We start from the raw sequence: 19524 nt of genomic DNA, 5'->3' as shown, positions 1-19524 counted from the left end.
TTGGTCATCCTTTTTCTTCACCCCTTGTGTCAAACCATCTGTCCTGTTGGTTCTTTTCCAGAATGTTTCAGAAAACCCATTTCTGGATGGCTTAGACTTTAGGCAGGCTAAGCTGCTATAACAGGACCCACGTGCACAGTGGTCAGAGAAGACAAATGATTTCAGTCTCCCACTGCAATTGGGGGGTGAGCAATCCTGTACTGGCAGGAACTTTGCGCTCCTCTGCAGAAGGCCTACAAGATGTCCCGGTTGTTGCCATTTCCCAGCCGGCGACAAGTGGAGGCAGAGCAGGGAGACTTCCCAAGGGTAGGACTAGCCAGGAGCGGACCCCAGTTGGGCTCACAGCCTGGGGCGGACAATCATGTTGCCACATCCCCCTGGCAGGGAGACTGAGGAATAAACTGCCAAATTGGATGTCTAGTTCACTGAAAGGCCGGAGAAAGGCTGCAATCCCTGTCACAGCTCCCCCCGTTAATCCCCTTCTTCCTAGACTTGTGAGCAGTAGCTGGGCCGGTGGGGCCCCCTGGTGGCTACGCGGGCTGCTGCAAGTCAGTAGTAATTGGGTCCAGAAAGTCTGACCCAGACTCTTGTACTGACAGGCTCACAGATGCAGAAACAATACATAACAAGGTTTGCTCAATTATTGTTTAATATTGAACATGAGTAACAATGTATAGGTCCCTGAAAAAGTGAATTCTTCCGTAAGTCATGAAACATTAATGGTATGGAACACTTGGCAGCATTTCTGTGTATATGTACACACACACACCCCTCAACATGAAACAAAGACTGGTAAGTGAAAAAAGCAGGTTCTTGAACATACATGAACATGTCTTACCACTTAGGATGAAAAATACAATCAGTGTATAATAATATGCATGATAATGGCTGTAAATGAGTAGATTTTGTTCCAGAAGGATAAACAACACAGCAGTTATACTGGGAAAGAGGTCTCAGATAGTGTGTAGAATGAAAGGGGGTGGAAGGAGGAAAAGGAAGAAAAAAGCCACTTTTTACTCTTATTTCTGTATTGAATTTTTTACAATGCATCATAAAAAATGGCCAGCATATTTTCCAATTTAGAAAATTAAGTTGCCACTCAGTACTTTCAGTTTAATTATTTACATAATAATAAGTGTTAGATAAAGAAATAAGAGGGGTCTAGAAGGATGGCAGGACTCCACAAATCCCGTTAGATAGGTCGGCATGGTCCCCCTCCTGGGAATCTTCATGATAATGGAATTCTAAGGCACTGATGCCCAATCCCAGGCATGGTTTTAAACTGGGAACAGCAAACGCTGAGACAGCACCAAACCGGCATTCCACCAGTCACTTTCCTACAGGCACCAGGTGTGGGAGGGAGGTACCATTTGTGTCAAATGCAGGTGAGGAAATGGGGCTCACAGAGGTTAAGTGGCATGGCCAGGGAGGAACCAGGTATGAAACCAGACAGTCTAGCCCCAGAGTCAGCACAAAACCCTGGTTTTGCTCCTATACCAGAGGTCACCTGCAGAACGGAGGAAACAAAGCCCCTCCCAAGCTAGTGTCAGTGTATCGACGCATAACTCAAAGCATGACTCGGACCTCACTGCACCCAGAGACCTCAGCTCATGGAGATGTGTTCCCACCAACTCCCCTGCCATATGGTGGGGCCATGATGAGGTACAGAAAAACGAGGAGTCACACCCAGACAACTCTGGAAAGGATTACACTTGCTCAGAATGCAACTACCATCCAAGTAGTCAGATTCGTATAAACAAAAGGTGGGATGGTAGTTACCAGGGGAGGAGCGAAAGGGGCGTATAGTTTAATGGTCACAGTTTCATTTGGGGTGGTGGGAAAATTCCAGAGATTGGTGGGAAAATTCCAGAGATTGGTTGCATATAGATGTGAATATGCTTAAAACTACTGAACTATACACTAAGAAATGGTTACAGTGGTAAACTTTATGTGTATTTACCACAACTTAAAATTTTTAAATAAATGAACTTTAAAAATCCTTTTTAATTTCCCATACGGAGCATGTCACTGTACTGGGATATTTCCCGCTGGGGAAAGTAACCTCAGAGAGTGACTTACTCAAAAGTCTTGCTATAATTGTAATTTAATTAAACATTGAGAAACTCCCCCTGAAAAAGAAACAATTTTACAAAATTTTATTTTCATGTTTTTCTTCATTTTGAAACTGCATCTAAAAGCTGCTATACTAGAATGTATTCTTTTACTGTAGTTATTAAAAATTTATTTGTGCAACATTGTAGCACAGTATTTGTTTAATAGAATAGCAAAATATATAAAATAAATGAAAAGCTTTTATATGCCCATGGAAAGGACTCTGCACATGTACTTAAAATGTGTATGATAAATGCTCCTCTCAATCTCTTCCTTTCCTCTCCTGACTTCCACAATCAGACTTCAGAATGACCCCAGGCGGGGCATACAGAGACAGCGTTTCCACGCCCTTCAACTGGCTACTCAGGGTGAGTGGAATGGGTTCACAGGATTATCAGAACACAGAAGGGAACCTGGCCTGGAAACACATTCTCTAGGTAGCATATGCACAAGTGATAACAGCTTATCTTGGTTTCCAGTTGTGGGCCCACAGCCCAGAATCATGCACTGTTTTCAAAACTGGGATTCTTGGGATATATGTCACTGGGTGAGAAGTTCAGAATCTCATCCAAGGAAGGGGTTTCATCCTCCGGGGCAATTTCAGACTCAAACATCTGCTGCAGCAAGGTGTCCACAGTCCTGTACTCTGGGAGGAAGGAGAAAGGCACATGCAAACTGGTGCTTTGGGCCAGTGGGGAGCAATCGGCCAGGGTAGAGCTAGGCTTTCCTGAAGGATGGCCTCCGAGTTGAAGACGATGCTCGGCATGGGAGCCACTCTTTGAAAGGAAGGATGAAAATGTCAGGAAAGAAATCACTCATCCTTCCTGGTGCTGATCCCACTGAGCTGTTCAGCCATTGAAGGCTCTGGAGCCCAAGGAGAAGTCCTCCTTGAAGGAGGGAGGAGGACAGCCACCCTGCTGGGGCTGCACACTCAGACCACTGCTCTTGCCATCTGTCACACTCCTCAGTCTGCATTTATTTTGTCATGGGTGCTCCAGCCAACCCAAACTGACATTCAGGTTGGTTTGCATATACTCAGCCAATTGTTAATTCATTGAGAATTAATAAAGCAATTAAACAGAGTTGTTGAGGGCCCCCATGTCTGATGCATGTTGTAAGGCCCTGGGGACACAACAGAAAGCAAAAAGAACACAGCTCTGCACACGTGCAGCCAAGCTTTGAGTCTGCAAAGAAGACAGATGATGACCCAACAATCCCTTGACAATAAACATGCAGCAGGCATGGCGGGTCCTGGAAGGAAGGAAGAGAAGCTGAGATAGAAACCAGGCATGGGGGCTGCAGAGGCCATAGCAGGGGATCGTCTTTATCTTAAGACTGGAAAGCCACTGAAGGTCAGATCTGCATTCTAAAATCACCTCACTGGCTGCAGTGAGGAACACAGTTTGGAGAAAATTTTGTACTGGGTTAGAACTTACTTTTTGATGCAATTCTAAAGTACAGCCCTTTCAAAGTCTTCCTTTTGTTGTCTCCATCATCTCCATGAAAGCCACTGTCCTTGGATTCCACATTATCAATGAGCTTCCCATCCTGCATTTCTTCTCTTCAAAGACAAAGAGACCACATGAGCAGGGTCAAGTCCCTTGGCCATGTCCTCCAAGCCCTGGCCCCCTGTCGCCATCTAGCCACAGTCAGGGCTCTCATCCAGCCAGTGTCCCTGAGAATTGGCACTTAGAGATTGCAAATGACCAGGATCTTTCTAAAAGATTGGGCTCTTCTAAAAGTCTGTGAAGGGAAACACACTACTCACTCTTGGATTCCCATTCTGAGCTCTTGAATCTTCTTCTCAATGGCAGTTTCTACTTCACTTTTTTCTAATGAATATGCCACAAAAAATGCTTCCAAGATGAACGCTATGAAAATACTGAGAAAGAGTAAGAGGGTCAAGGTGTTAGGTGGGGTCAAGCGGTTTGGGTGTTGGGAATCCTGGCTCCAAGGGATGTCGGAGCCCAAATAGCAAGGCAGCCTTATCGTTGCAAAGAAGAGGCAACACAGATGAGAGAAATGACAGACATGTCTCTCAAAGATGGGACACAGCTTCCATTTGGGAACCATCCTTTAGATCCTATTTAAACAGTGCATATAAAAGAAAATGGTATTTATTTAAGGGAAAGCTTAGACTAATTATTGGTAGATAATTCTTCATGAAAATTTCATGTTTCTGCACAGTCTAGGTCCTCTGAGTAAAGGCATCAAGAGCTAATTTTGGAATGTTTGTCTGCAGACATGTTCCAGGATAGTAAGGCTTAGCAGTGCCTCCCTCTGTAGAGACAGTCCAGGGGAGTAGAGGTAAAGCTCCTGCACTCCCCTGCGATCTGTTGACACTCCAAAGTAATAATAAGATATCTCTCTTTCCCTGTCTCCAGATGGGAGGGTGGGCAGGTCCCCAGCAGTCCTATTGATACGAGATCAGAGTTTCCTCATTTTGGAGTCCCTTCCTGCCCTGTAGCCCCTCCAGCTGGTGCTCACCAGATTGTTCAGGGGGTTTAGGGCCCAGATAACTGATAGAGGGCTTCCCAGCTCTGACTGCAGTTTTTGCCATAAATAATAAACTGTCTTTGTCTCTGACCCAGGGTGCCCTGCTTTCTGTCAGTGTACACAGGTGGCAGATGAACCTGTTAGCTTGCAAGTGGGGGAGAATCTCACACCCTTCACTGTTTTTGACTTAACAGTGATGACACGGAGCCCAGGCTGTCAGAGCACTACACACTTTAACTGGAGCAGAGCAAAAAAAATCCCTGCAGTCTTTTCCCATTATTGCCTCCACCAGCCCCAGCCCTGGGACCCAGACCTCTTTAAGTGGCCCCGAGGGAGGCGTTTCTCTGTTCCCATCAGTACTGCATTCAGGCTGCATAGGACAAGCAGGCCTGATTAGAGCCACCTGTGGGGTTTCCTCTCTTCCCCTCTGTTGACTAGGACATTACCAAGGCATTATTGACCAAAGCAGCCCCAATGTGATAAGGCACTGGCGTTGAGCTGTCACCCCAGTAACTGTGGGCCCCAGGCGCTGAGAGGGGTATGACAGCCAGAACACGGCTCTGGGAGAGAATCCCAGGGGTCTGGGTACTCAGGTTCTGGTCCCATGAGAACCAGGGACCTAGAATCAGGGACTGTGAAGCTGGACCGGAAGCCCTTTGGAGAAGTGAGATGTCACAGCCACTTTCAAATACTGAGTCCTCCACTGGGAGGGGTCAGGACAGAACTGGAACCAGTGACCCAAGGGCACACTGCCCTTCTTCCTCTGCAGGGACAGTGAAGGCTCCATGCAGAGAAGGGTGGACAGCATTCTCAGGGAGGCCTTCATGGTGGGCCCGCCCCAGTGGGGAAGGGGAGGCGGCCTGGCCACGACCCGAGTCCTGACCCAAACACCTTCTGAGGCTGAGACGGGTACCATATGCCCACGTGCACAGTGCTGGCAGACACTATGGCAAAACAGCTGTGAACAGAGGTAAGACCTCTTCCTTCCCGTGCCCTCCCACCTAGCACGGGATGCGACCTACCCACATTGTGGGCTGGGGAGGAGCAGGGAGCAGGTGGAAGCGCCTCCACATTCTGAGAAAGGAGAGCTGCAGGGGCCACCAGGGCAGGAGAAACTCACTTAACAATGAGGATGACAACCACGACGTGGAAGCCGATGAAGTACAGCTTCGCTGCCTGATGAGTCACCAGGGCAAAGCCGCCGGCAAGGAGTCCGAGGCTAAGGAACCAAACCTTCAGGCCCGCGGTGGGTCCTCTGGGCTCAGGGACACCAGGACGGCACCCCCTTCCCGGAAGTCTCTCTCAGCGACCCCTGCCCGGCCCCGGGGAGCAGCAGCCCCTGTGGCAGACCACCTTCTCGGAAAGGATATTGTGCCACTGGTTCACCACCGTGAGCTCCATGAGGAGGATGAACGAGGAGGCCAGGTTGTTGAAGTTGTTCTTGCAGTATTTGTCTCGGGCGAACGCCGAGTCTTTTAGGGCCGGGTTCCCACACACCAGGGCATCAGGGGTGGTGGCGTTTGGGCCGAAAAACCGGACCTTGCCATGGAACACTTCCATCCCGATGATAGCAAACACGTAGTAGACCACCTAAGACCGTCAGTGGGCACATGACCTGCAGACCCCGGGGGTGGGGCGTGCAGGATGTGGGACCGTGGACACCTGGCCACGGCCAAAGGCCCCGCAGATTTGGCAGATGTTCTTGTTCCGGGGATGGCTGCCCAGCCAAGAGTCCCGAAATGCATCGGGAAGAGGCTGACCAATCGGCCTCCTTCCAGAGAAGCCCAAGCTGCCCAGGCGGGAGACAGGGAGGACCTGGCCAACTGGACCACTCTGTGTCCCTACCATGGATTCCATTTACAAAGTCAAAACAAAGCGGCTAGCAAGCTAGTGGGTAAAATATATTCAATAAATAAGAACTAGTCCTCTCGGAAAAAATTAAAGTTGGAGCTTTACCTTGTTTTTTATACCAAAATAAATTTCAGTTACCAAAGGCTCAAATGTAAAAAAACAGAAAGTAACTTAAAAAAAGTGAGTAGAAAAGGCCTTGCTAAACATGACATAAAACCTAAGCACTAGAAAATAAAAAGACTGGCAAAAATGACTATGTAAATGAATTTAAACTTACATACAGCCAAAAAAACACAACAGAAAGTCTTTATGTAGGAAAAAAAAGTGACAGGTAAGGAAAAATAATTGCTCTGTATACAACTTACCCAAAGCTTGCTCCTTAATAGGCAAAACATTTCTATAAATCATATATTAAAAAGAAAAATAAATAATAGAAAAATGGACCAAGGATAGAAATAGGCTGTTTATCAAAAAATTAGCATAAGCAGCCAAAAGAACATGGAAAAGACTTCCAGCTTTCTGAATAACTGAAGAAGTACATGTCAGAGTCACACACTTGCTGGCCTATCAGATGAAAACATGGAAATGTTTAATAAACCCTAGGTATGAGGCCTGCATGGCCATAGAGGCTGTCATACGCTGTCCTTTGGAGTGTAGGAGCACATCTTTTGGAAGGCAATTTGCCTCCACAATCCAAATTTTGAACACATCCACCTTTTTTTGGCCTAGCAGTTCCATTCCTGGAATGTATCCAAGAGATACGAACACCAAAGCACAAAGATACATGTGTGAGAATGGTTTCCACCACAGCACTTGGGTGAAACCAAAAAGGTGAAACCACCTCACCATCTGTCTGTAGAGGGCTGGCCTTTTGCTTTCTGGAGTCCCCCATCAGTGGGACACATTTAACCACAGCGGAGCCTATAAGCATGTGCCTCCAGGACATATGACAAAGATAGCGGGTCCAAGAAAAGCTGTGCATCATTTTGTATGGACTATCCCATCTGCCTAAACAACAAGCTGGATGGGTGCCTGCCTGTGTGTGCCATGCCTGTGCACCCACGGTAATGCTCAGCAGGAGTAAGGAGGAACACTTGATAATGGCTATCTCTGGAAGAGGAGCAGGGGTGGGAATGGGTGACTTGCAGTCTACCTTTCATTCTTCTGTACTCATTGCCTTTTGTACCATTATAACAGAAAAGAAAAATAAGTACCCCATAGCAGCCTGCCTACTGATATTTGAGCTCCCCCATCCGTGGTGCAGAATCCCTTGAGTGGGAGGCACCAGCCCCCTTGAGCCTTGTGTGGCACAGGTGTTCTTTCCATCAGGGATCTCAAGGGCAGGTGGGCTTTCTCAGCAGAACAAGAAGGATCTGAGGCCTGGGGGGAGCAGAGTCAAGAGCTGGAAGAAGCCTACATTCCTGAGGACCACCTGCTAGCTAGGAACACCCACCCAGATGGTGGGGTTGGGGTGAGGGTGCAGAAGAAACTCTGACTGGGTGAGCCCACTGAAGCTGTGATGTCTTCACAGTAGCCAGTGTACCTTCACTGAGAGAGGCCCAATGTTCCTAGACAGTTGCTATTTCCAAAAATAAGAGTTATAGAAATAACTACTGGCAACCAGCAAATCTCATTTCCTTCATCACCCTTTCTTTCCCTTGTGTAAATAAAGTAAGGCTGACTTGAGAGTTGCTAAGAAGGAATGTCTCAGCGCTTATTTCACATAGAGCAGCAAGGAGAACAGCCCCTTACCAAGACAAGTCCACCAAACGTCAGCATTGCGGGGCCGATGTTAATCAAGGTGGTCACGATGACCCGGAATCTAGGGTAAAACAAAGTTTCAGGCACAAGGCAGTAGACAAGATGTAGGACCAGCACCTCCCGGCATGCCCAGTCTGATGCCCCTGGCCCAGGCCTGAGCCCTCCCTGAATACAGCAGGGGTCTGCCTTTAGGATTTTGTCAGGATCAGCCCATCTGCAAAGCTGAGGGGGGAGTTATTGTGTAGAGGTGTAACAAAGCAAGGCAGTTTTAAAAAACATAAGAAAGGCAATCACAGAATTTTGCTGGTAAGAAGGAGGTGGGTGTTGAGGCTGAAAAACCATTTGCCTTCTCAGCTTTTCTCCCCCCACCTTTTTCTCCATCAAAGTCCAGCCTGTTTTAAGGCTGACCTGGACGCTTAAAATGATACAATCACCTTCTGGAGATGCAGACCAGTCCTGGGAGGGAGGTATCTTCCCACATCCTTTGAAAGGAACCCTATCAAAAACAGGCAGGGTTTATCCAGGCTTTGGGGTCAGGATCCTGGGTTGCCTCTTTCTCGCTGTGCACTACTGGGAGAGTTACTCAGCCTCTCTGAACGTCATTGTCATCACCTGTGATCAAGGGCTAATCAAAGCCCTACACAGAGGGTTGTGGGAGGGACTTACAACATCAGTTGCCTTTATGATCACTGTTATTCAGGCGCTGTGCAGCAGGGGGACACGGGGACGAATCCCCGCCCTCACGGAGCTGCCTTCTGAGAGCTCTTGCCTTTACACGGACTCCCCCTGCTCCCCACCATCGCAAGAGAAGCCCAGGTCCTCCACACAAGTTGCATTCTGGGTCCCTAGCTGGGTGTGGCTGCAGTTCCGAGGCAGGAGTGGTCCCCACCAGGCCTGGCAGCCACCCCAGCACGGCTGTGACCTGTCACTTCATCATTACCTCTGGATGCTGACAATGACCCTCAAGAGCCGCAGTATTCTCAGTACCAAGACGATGTCCAGTATCTGCTGACTGTTGTATTTTCTTGCTAGAAAAAGGACACAGTCATTTAATTCCATTTTCTGAGAACCTCTGGCTTGCCCCTTTATTCAAGGAGGCCTGAGACTCTGTGGGCACTGGGGGAAGATGCAGCCGTACTTCAAGACCAGGACAATGGCTCTGAACCGTGAGGACATGAGTGCCGCCCCAAATCACTAGCTCCCCCAGCAAACCACACCACGCTGGCGAGAGTGGGACCCAGGCAGTCCTGCAGGCCCTAGAGCTAAATGGTGAGTTTAGGTGGAGACTTCAGATGGTCATCAAGAAGTGACTGTGGTTGCAGCTGTACAGATCACATCTCAGCACGCCCTCCCTTCCCCAGCACTCACTCCAGAGTCATGGGAAGAAGCTGCACTCTCTCTAAACAACCTGCGGTGCTGTCTATGAGAAGGAGTATGCACAGCAGTGGTGGTATGTGTGGGTGGGGCCACAGGAGGGTAGAGAGAAGAGGGTGGTGAGCAGGGAATGAAGCCAAGTTCCTGCTACAGCTGGACCCTGAGTGGGTGCTAGGGGGAAAGGTGTGGAAGTTAACCCTCAGACCAAGGGTGGTGCGGGAGAGGAGATGGCAGGTCCGTGATGGATGCCTACAAATGGCACCTCTAATATACAGCTACACACACAGGGAGTCACCAGCCTGCTCCAGAACATGCAGCATTTTTACTAATTCTCTTGTGTCCCCTCGTCTTCCTCCCAGACGCTTTGGTGGTGCACAGCAGTTGTTTGACCAAAACTACTGATTGGATGCGTGATCCTAGAGGGCGTGAAGCTGTGCATCCGTCCGTGAGCGGCTCTAACCTGGCTGAATGGTGGTGGTGGCCACAGTGGCCACAAGGGCTGCAATGATGATCAGCGTGTCAAACCTGATGGGGAGGAAGCAAAGTCAGTGACAGATCAAGGAAAAGGCTTGCCAACCTCAGGATACAGTGAATCCCAGGAAAACTTTGAAGCCAGTATCTCATGCCAAGCAATGACCCAACCATAAAACTGATTTCCATAATTTTTAGGACAGTGGATACAAAGTCGGAAGTGCTATGTTTGAACAATCTGATGATCCTTCACTGGATGCTCCAATGAACCATGGGAATTTGTAGGGGGCTTACTTCAGCCAATTCATACCCCTTTGTCTTCTAAAGTAACTACATATCTATAAGAATACTGTGATACATATTCAGAATACATAGTATAATCTTTCTTGGTATTAATTTTACTAAACGCATTGTAACTTTTTAATTAAAAGGGAAATTCATCACATCCTTACTTTTCTTTCTGACTATGGTGTCAAAGGACAATGGAGCCAAAGCATTGGACAACACTGACCAGCTCCCCTTTGGCCGCATCACATTCTAGCAAGTTTCTTGGCACTGAGAACAATGACTGCAGAGATCCAACCCTGCTGGGTCCTACTTAAGTCAGGCCTGCATATTGTATCTTTGTGTCCCCCAATGCCTAACACACAGCATTCAGGTGATGCTTTGCAACCAGGTGGTACGCAGCCTGGAGAAAAGAAGGTCATGGGAGATACATCCAGCCCAGAAAAGAGCTTGTTAACAATTCTCATTGTCCAGCCACACAGGCCAGGTTTTCTGATAACAAGACTATGGAGCTGCAGAAGGAACTGCCTGGTGGGGTATGACATTCTAAGGACCTTTCCACCCCAAGGTGTCCTGATCTGTGATGCTGATTTTAGCCAGAGTCAGTTCAAACTGACATCATACATAACTTTGAGGAAGCCAGATATCCTCCCACCCACAAGGTGTTGTTATCAGATGCCTCAAGAGGCAGATGGAGCTTGGGAAACTAAAACTATGTTCCCTGAGCTGTGAGGGCAAGCCCCTTCTCCCCTCTCCCCAGAACCCTCATGCTCACCAGTTCCAGAACTGCTTCCTTCCAAAATAGACTCTGGGCTCGAACGTGTACAGTTTCAGGAGAATCTCAGTAATGTAGAGAAAAAGGAAAACCCATTCTGCGTAGGAAATGAAGGGGTTTTTCTCTTCCAGAGCAATGAATATGGCATTTATTAGAATGATGACATCATAAACCCAGACAAAAGCCCTGCCATAAGGAGAAAAAGATAACATCGTGTCACCCCACATTTCAGTGAAAGGAGCACCTTCTGGTAGAGGACCGACTGTGTTTCCCCCCAATGTGATGAATACAAGGTGCTCCCCACCCCCCACCACACACACATACACTCACACACACACACACACACACACACACACACACACACACTCCTCATGTAAGGAAAGTTCACAGCATGGCCAGGGGCCTGCAATCCCTGTGCTTCCCCTTGATATTGGCACAGCCTGTGGCACCAAAGAGAAGGTGAGGACAGAGCGAGACGGTGTGAGAGGCATGGTTCCCCGTGCATCCCATGGATCCCCCTCCGGGGACGCAGCACCTGATCAGATGAAAGCTTAGGCAGAATCAGGGGGTGAGGAGATGGTTTAGGGCTTAGCACAGGATCGTTACACCTCTGTTTGTCCCTAGAAAATTATCATCCTTAACTAAGAAAGCTTCTGAAAACCTCTTTACCCTGAATGCACACATGCTTTCCAGGGGACTGACATGTCCATTTTCCTCACCAAGTCTGGTGTGAACATGGTTGAAGAAATATTGTAACTGAGCTCTGACTAAACTTTTTGATCACAGAGCAGGCTGCCCTGCTCAGGCGCCTGGGCCCCGTGTGCCAGAGAATCCAGGCTAAATCCAGGGCACGACCATGGAAGACAGGGGAGGGGGTCCTGCCCCGCAGTCCTCCGTGACGCCGGGGGCTCTAGGGCCCAGCTGCAGGAAGCACATCAATGATTCAAAGTTGGGATTAACGGGAAGGGTGCCCACATAAAGGGCTTTAATAAATATAAAATATGGGCAGCTAGAAAGGACATTTACCTCCATCATAAGCTGAGCTCTTCCAGGGACTTCTGAACCATCCACTTCATGAAACATTAAATTCAAATAAAGCAAGAGGATGAGCCTCTGAAGACCAAGGTATTACAGGCCATGCCTGTTAAAAATAAGATCTCCAACCAGGATAAATCACTCTTCCTGGAGTCTGTCTACTTGAGAACAAAATAATTACTTGGCCTTCTTACCAGTCATTCCAGGAACTCTAACGCGTGAGTTCTGCCCATATGGTTTACAGAGTCAGAGGGCCATATTTGACATCAATGTCCCAGACTCTAGACTCTGGGGCTGGAACCTCCTGAATTCAGAGAGTGACCCGCTTCTCTGGCTCCGAGAGCACATTCAGTCTGTAGCCCTAGAGCATCTTAGGAAACATTGCAGAAGGAAGCATATTCTAGAAGCCTGTCTTTTTGGCTAAAGTCAGACATAGCATCTCTAGAATGCTTTCCAAGCCTCCCTGAGAAATCAAGGACCCCGATGGAGCAAGCAGCTGATTTGTAGCTTCGGTGATAAAACATATTCGGTCTAGCTTTAACGGATTACCCTGTTTCTAAAGCCACTTGAGAAAAAATTGGCTCCATCCCACTTGCCTGTGCCGAACCACCTTCTGTACCCAGAGGCTTGCGGACGACTGGTACAGCTGAGGCATCCAAGCTTCCAGCGGGTGTCTCTTGATGTTGACAGTGACCACCTGAATGTTGAGGAGGTCAGCCAGGCGTAGAAAGTTCATTTTGTCTGCAGTGAAAAAAATGTCCCTAAAATACATCGCCACTGTGACATTAAGATTCAAAGGGTGAAGCCAGGTCAGCACAGACTCTTGGATCTGCATTTCACAGGTAAAAAGACCTGAAGCCTAAAACGGTGAAAGCCCAAGGCCAAGGAGTCAGCGAGTGGCAAGCCTCCCACCTGTCCTCACAGACCCTCGGCCAACCCAAGCATGACATGTTGCTAGTTTACAGATGCCACCACCTCATTTCCTGTCTTCCACCCGCTTTTGGCCTTACACGGACCATGGCTGCTTGCAGTGTCTGCCTGAATGCCTTTCCAGCCCCACCCCACCTCCCCTTCCGCTCCATGAAGCCTCCAGGGCAGAAATGATCCACACCCTGCCTCTTGAGCCCCAACCCTCTTCTCTACCACAGTCCCTTCTGCCCCTTCTCAGGGACTCACTCCAACCCAGAGCTTCCACATCATGTCAGCCCACCACTAGCCAGAGCACAGTAGGCACTTTCTTGACCAGCTGGAACCTCCCAACTGCTGAGTGGGTGCCGTCTGATACCCAGCAGCCCCGCTGAATACCCAGCCAGCAGGGCACCTCCTCCCCACCAGGCAGGCTGGGTGCTGACCATGACTCAACTGGACGGGTTCTAAACCTGTATATGCATGAACTTGAACTATCACATCAGTGGATGAAATCAGAATGTGCAAAGAGTGTTGCTACTTTTCTGAAAACTAAGTTGAGATTTAGGAGCTAAGATGAAGTTTGGAAACTTCAAAGAAAGTGGCTGAAATAAATTGCAGGTGCGTATCAGCTGAGACGACTGCCCAAGACAGGCAGGAGCTTTTCAGTCCTTGAGAGCTTCCCATTTAGAGGGCCTGGCACATGTCAGGTCTCCAGGTCAGGTTTGGGAAGTAAGTCATGAATCATGGTCCTACAGGTGTCAGCACAGTGTGGTCTGTGCCAGAAAGGATACAGCGCTGCTGTCAACAGACACCCAGCCCAGAAGCCTCAGTGTTCTCGGAGGTGTGGCCCCGCCTGAGTGAGGAGCTCAATGAGACAAAGTCTCCAGCGATAGTCAGCATTCATCGAGCGTACTTTCCCTAACTGGTGGGTGGTCCTAGGAACATGAAAGGACAGGAGTCCATCAGGTTAGATGAACTGGGTCTTTGGAGTTAGAAGGAAGATATATACCCTCTCAGCTGGACGCCTCAGAGAATTAGGTGACATGGGAGCTTGGATCCAGGGACCTGAGCGATGTGCACTCCACCACTGGGGTTAGGGAGACACTGGCATAAGAAGGGTTCAGGGTGACCCAAACCTTGTTCATTTAAAACCTCCACCAGCAGAGAATCCATCAGTCTCACTGGGATCACATCTTTTAATCCAGAAGGTTCAGTTGAACAAGAAAAGCCAAAGAGAATCAAAACTATCATTTTGTGTTAAGAACAAAGTTGGATCCATCTGATATTGGAGATCAGAGGTTGGCAAACTTTTTCTGTAAAGGTCCAGATAGTAAATATGTTAAGCTTTGTAGGCCACATGGTCTCCATTTCAACTAAGCAATTCTGCCATTATAGCATGAAAGCAGCCATAAGGATACATAGATGAGCATGGCTGTGCTCCAATAAAACTTTATTTACAAAAACAGGCAGTGGGCCATATTTCACCCACTGACCACAGTGTGCCAACCCTTGTTGTAGATACATTACTTGTTACATATTCTCTTGCTAATTCTAGTCAGCCCTTTTCTGTCCATTCTTGTAAACTTGTGTTCCTTGGTTTAACACTTCCAGTGTTTGGCCTTGGAAACCACAAATGCTCACGGCTGCTGATCAAAGGGGCAGTGACAGTGCTCACAGAATTACTGCTATTCCTGTCCACACAGAGAGGAGACTGGTGTGAAGCTTGTAATTCGGTCCAGCTTTCTGTTATTAAAATGGTCTTTGAAAGTATTCATTGAACAAAGGAGTCTTTTAGACATGCAGACCTTAGAAATTACTGCTTTGTCCTATGATCTCTAAAAGCCAACCAATCAGACTGGCTGTCTTCTTTACAACTGTTGTTTCCCTGGTAACATTATTTAAGTGACAAGGTTGTTTGGTAAAAGGTAAAATCCTGGAAGTCTGTAGATCAATATATCCCGGCACAGTCTTCTGGTCACATCTATGGAGCTCTACTGATGGATTCCTTTTCTCAAACTAAATGAGTCTTGGTCTCATTTAATTTACAAATAAGATCACAACTCAGGTGACAAACTCAGCAGGCCTAAGGGCTGAGGACCCAGACCTCTTGCTGACTCCAATCGTGAGCTGGCAGAGATCACAGTCCCCATGGGTGTGTCTCTGGGGCACCTGGCGGCCTCCTCCGCCTGCTGCTAACCTGCTCAGGAGGTCCTGAGCTGTTTGTGCTGAACATCTACAGGGCCCTTAGAAAGCAAGAGAATCATGTAGGTACGAGTTTTGTCTGGGGCATGGAAGGAGTGTCATCCTGTGGCTTCAGAGTCTTAGACTAGCAGAGTCACAGCTGCAGAGGCAGCGAAGTCTGCAGCGGATGAGCTAGAACATTGCAGCTGCCTCCCCCCACAGTAATATTCAAGATGGAGACTGATCGGCTGAGAATATTAATAGGACTCAGGGCTTCAGAGATTAGATGTGTGGAGGGGTGGGGGAAGGTAAACCATAGGTAGGAGAAGGCCCCAGAGCAGGGCAAAATCTATGGCCAGAACCAGCCAAGCAGGAGTCATGGCTGAACTGTGTCCCTCAAAATTAGTATGTTGACATCTTAACTCCCAGGGCTTCAGAGTCTGACCATATTTGGAGACGGCAGTCTCTGGAGACGTAATTAAGTTAAAATGAGGTCATTAGGGTGGGCCCTAATCCAATATGGCCAGGATCCTTAAAAGAAGATAGGACACAGATGCCTAGAGCAGAGAAAAGACGGTCATTTACAGACCAAGGAGAGAGGCCAACCCTGCGGGCACCCTGATGTCAGACTTCCAGCCTCCAGCACTGTGAGAAAATAAATATCTGCCATTTAAACCACCTACTAATCACCTTGTGATGGCAGCCCTAAAAAGCTCATACAAAAGGGAACAGTTTCTCAATAAATGGTTAATTTAATAGTTTTGAGGTGAACATTATCCATTCCTTAAATTCTCAATGGAGACTTAAAGATTCTCTCAAAATTTGAAATCAAGGAAAACTTCTGTATGCTTTAAATAATGCTATCCTTTTAAAAAATAAACCAAACATTACAAAGGAAAACAATCACTAAGATAGAAAGGGAATTCCAAGCTCAATGACCACCTTCTTTTCTTTTAACAAAAATCTGCGACAAACTCGCAGTTTGCATCGAAGTATTAAAAATGCTCAACCAGTGTTATGTGAACTCGGTCATGAAATGATTCTCTCCCTGACACAGGTACCTTCCAGACAAAACCCTGAATTAACATATTGGTTTATAAAGCCTGGCCCCACAAGTAAAAACTATGTAAAACAACAAAACATCAATTTAAATAGAATTTTTATACTCTTAATATATTAAGAAAATCAGATGGGAACCAGGGAATTCTAACTTGGTTTAATATTCTTGGAGTCTCTACCTAGTTAGGAAAAATAAAGAAAAAACATGCAAATTAACAAACAATATGCTACAATCAGTAGTAAAACAAGTTTTCTACCTTTTTTAGTAAAAAGATACCTTTTAAAGATCTGGTTAAATTTTTTTAATCTAAAAAGTTTTAATCAAAAATTAAAATCTCATAAAATTACTTCATAAGTCAAGTTAAAATAATTTAAAATTTTAATCTAAATGTATTTAATGCTCCTAATAAAGGAAAACAAATAAACTGTTCTGTGACTTAGAGTTTAAGATGTGGCTTCATATCTTTTTCCTGACTTTATCCAGTATAAATACAAACTTGAAATATAGCATTTTAGCTTATGCAAATCTTTTATCCAAAGAAGCTAAAATGGCTGGAATAGTCTCACATTCCCCTGCCTTATCTTAAAGGTCAATTGGTATCACACTTTCACCTAATAGGTGTCCGTCCGTAAACATAAACATGGGCTAGAACCCCGGAGCATGATTTAAACTGTGCTGTGATTTAAAAACTTGTATCTTTATCAACTGGCTTGTGTAAATCTCACACAATATTGAAAATCACAAAGCCCTACGGAGTTAGCTGCATATGCTATGTGGCTGCAGCATTTAAAGTTCTATAGTTCTCTGGCAAATCCTTCATGTTAACAGAGGATCAACTACCTATGGTTTCTTAAATGTATTTCTCAAAATTACTAATTGAGTTCAGGGTATTGGATGAATGAATACTGAGATGAAGAGTCCATAATCTGCATTTACCTAAAGATTTCCAAAGAAATTAAAGTGCTACGTCCCCATGTATAAATATATTTATTCTTCATGACACCCAAATCAAAACCAAATTATATAACAATTACCTTAGGCTACAAAAATACTTTTGTTAAAAACTAGAGTTTTCAAGCTTTAAATCACAGTCATTTAAGCATACCGACTGGCACGACTATATGTGTATATGTCTTTAACAAAGTGCATTAATATTAATAGATAAAAACTCAGAACAGGTCCACAGTGTTCTTCATGTGAGGGATGGAAGGTGGGTCTTCACCATCTCTATTCTGCCCAGGGAGCTGGATTTGCAGCCGTCAGCCAGGCAGATTCTTCTATTTCTCACAAGTCTGCAACACTTAGGCTGACCTCCATTATCTCCGGATAATTGTGGAGCACTGTACGATGGGAAGCCCTCACTTCCGGAGGCGCTAAGATGTTGCCTGGTCCCCACACTCCCTGGCTGGGGCCGTTCTTGGCCCGCACAACACTGTTCTACACACAGCATGGCTTTGCATTGCCTCCTCCTCAGCTCCTCTGCTCCCTCTGCCACTGACCAGCCTCGTCTGGTAGCTCTCGCAGATGTTCCCCTGTCCACGCTCACAACCACATCAGAGAAGCCTTCTGCACATGGGCAGGTCTTTGCTAGACTGCAGAAAGTGGTGTGGTGGCACCAAAGAACTCCTCCTCCCTCTTGCTTCCATCCTCTGCAGAATGGTACCCCCAAACTAACAGGGGTGCCAGGAGAACTCAGGTGTGTTTGGTACACTCTGTATTTATCCACTTGGCTGAACAGCTCAGAACATTGAAGAAGCTGTCAAGACAAAGCAGCTCACCCTCCCACTTGGGAAACAGCTGCCAATAGACTGACCCTGTAAACAAAGGAATGTTCACATGAATATGTCCTGGTGACCATGGGTACCTTTTCTGGTTGGGCAGAAGACACCCAAGTGTAAAGGCCTCCCTGTGCCTGACTGACAGACTGAAAAGGCCCCACCTCTGCATTTGGAACATCCCACCTTTTAATAGAGATCCAGGAATTCACTTTACAGAAGGAATCACAAAGAAAGTTTGTTAAGTCCTAAAGATGCATCAACGTCTCCAGAGTCCCAATCATCTAGAAACAGCAGAAGCACTAAATCATCACAGAATTCCCAAGACCAGAGGGGTCAATATGGGAACACCTGCACTGACATGGCCAGCCCCATCGGTCCATCCTCGGCGTGGAGGTCTAAGGGGACACAGGTTCCGATGCTGCCTGTAAGTACTAGGGCTGGGCCCTGCTGGTTCTGTTCTTGTGTTCTCCCCTCCCTGAGATAAGCTCTGAAAATTTAGCAGCTTGGAGAACAATTGCCAGGACCATCTCATGGCAGGACCACTGACTCTAATAATGATAAACTGGGTGTGGATTCTACATGTTTGTCCATTTCATTTTTCTGGTTATTCATTTTTGTGCTATTTTACCAAAGTATCAGTCCACGACAGGCTGGAAATTAAAAATCTTCACCACATACATCTCAGCAACTACCGTGCCCAAGGATTGCCCAGTAGGGCCAGCCACCCTACCCCGCTGTTCAGAGACCCCTCCTGCGACCCTCTGTGAGGCCCCGTGAATCACCACCCGACCCTCACAGGGGCACCGGAGCAGTGTGTTCAGGGTCTGAGGAGTCTGGCTCCTAATCACACTCAGAGCCACGAGGCAGAGCTGGGTGCCCGAGGAGACACACTTGCCTCCCCAGAGGGCACCTGTCAAGCCCTGCTGACTCAGGCAGTGAAGGCCTTCTCCCACCCTGCATTCAAAATTCTTGCCAGAACATGCTGGTGCCACCATGTGGGAGTGTCTTGTTATACGATTCTCTTTTTCCCTGGACACTGCAATCACTTCTCACATAAATTCCACAGAGTCACTGTCTTTTCCTTCTTCTCACACATGCATGAAGTCCTAATAAAACCCATGGTTCTCCTGGGCTAGTGTGCGTGCCCTTGTGTCTTGTAAATTTACAACCTGCCACTACATTTTGGTGTGTTTCCATCTAGGCTTCTCTTGAAACAGGTGAAATGGGGGTATTGTACAGGTTGGGACTTGTTTTAGTCACCTCCCATCTTTCCACATGGGTACCTCAGCTTCGTGGTCATTTTTAATGTCACCAAAATGTGCCTTTAAATACTATCAGAACTTGGGGCAGTTCAGAGCAACAGTAAAACACATGGACCAGGAGTCAGGTGGCCTCCTCTTCACAGCTGCGTGGCTGCAGGCCAGCTACTAAATGTC

General features: G+C 47.0%; 1 protein-coding gene across 2 annotated transcripts in view; it reads right to left on the bottom strand.

Moving 5' to 3' along the window:
• Positions 1–615: 615 nt before the first annotated feature.
• Positions 616–19524, bottom strand: part of LOC108386755 (two pore channel protein 2-like) — a 35850-nt gene continuing 16941 nt past the window's right edge. Inside the window, exons 10-19 of one of the 2 annotated variants that reach the window (XM_037002168.2) lie at positions 12757–12901; positions 11126–11311; positions 10055–10119; positions 9161–9248; positions 8212–8281; positions 5979–6198; positions 5729–5819; positions 3881–3994; positions 3549–3673; positions 616–2758 (exon numbers count right to left, since the gene is read on the bottom strand). In XM_037002168.2, coding sequence (XP_036858063.2) covers positions 2613–2758; positions 3549–3673; positions 3881–3994; positions 5729–5819; positions 5979–6198; positions 8212–8281; positions 9161–9248; positions 10055–10119; positions 11126–11311; positions 12757–12901 — 1250 coding nt within the window. In that variant the 3' untranslated portion in view covers positions 616–2612. Of the gene's footprint in view, positions 2889–3548; positions 3674–3880; positions 3995–5728; positions 5820–5978; positions 6199–8211; positions 8282–9160; positions 9249–10054; positions 10120–11125; positions 11312–12756; positions 12902–19524 lie in introns of both variants that reach the window. The other variant, XM_037002169.2, reaches the window with a different exon arrangement.

Source organism: Manis javanica, chromosome 1 (genome assembly GCF_040802235.1).
Source record: "Manis javanica isolate MJ-LG chromosome 1, MJ_LKY, whole genome shotgun sequence".
Taxonomy (NCBI): domain Eukaryota; kingdom Metazoa; phylum Chordata; class Mammalia; order Pholidota; family Manidae; genus Manis; species Manis javanica.
The sequence above is the reverse complement of the archived record's forward strand: the minus strand, read 5'-3'. Positions and strand labels throughout refer to the sequence as shown.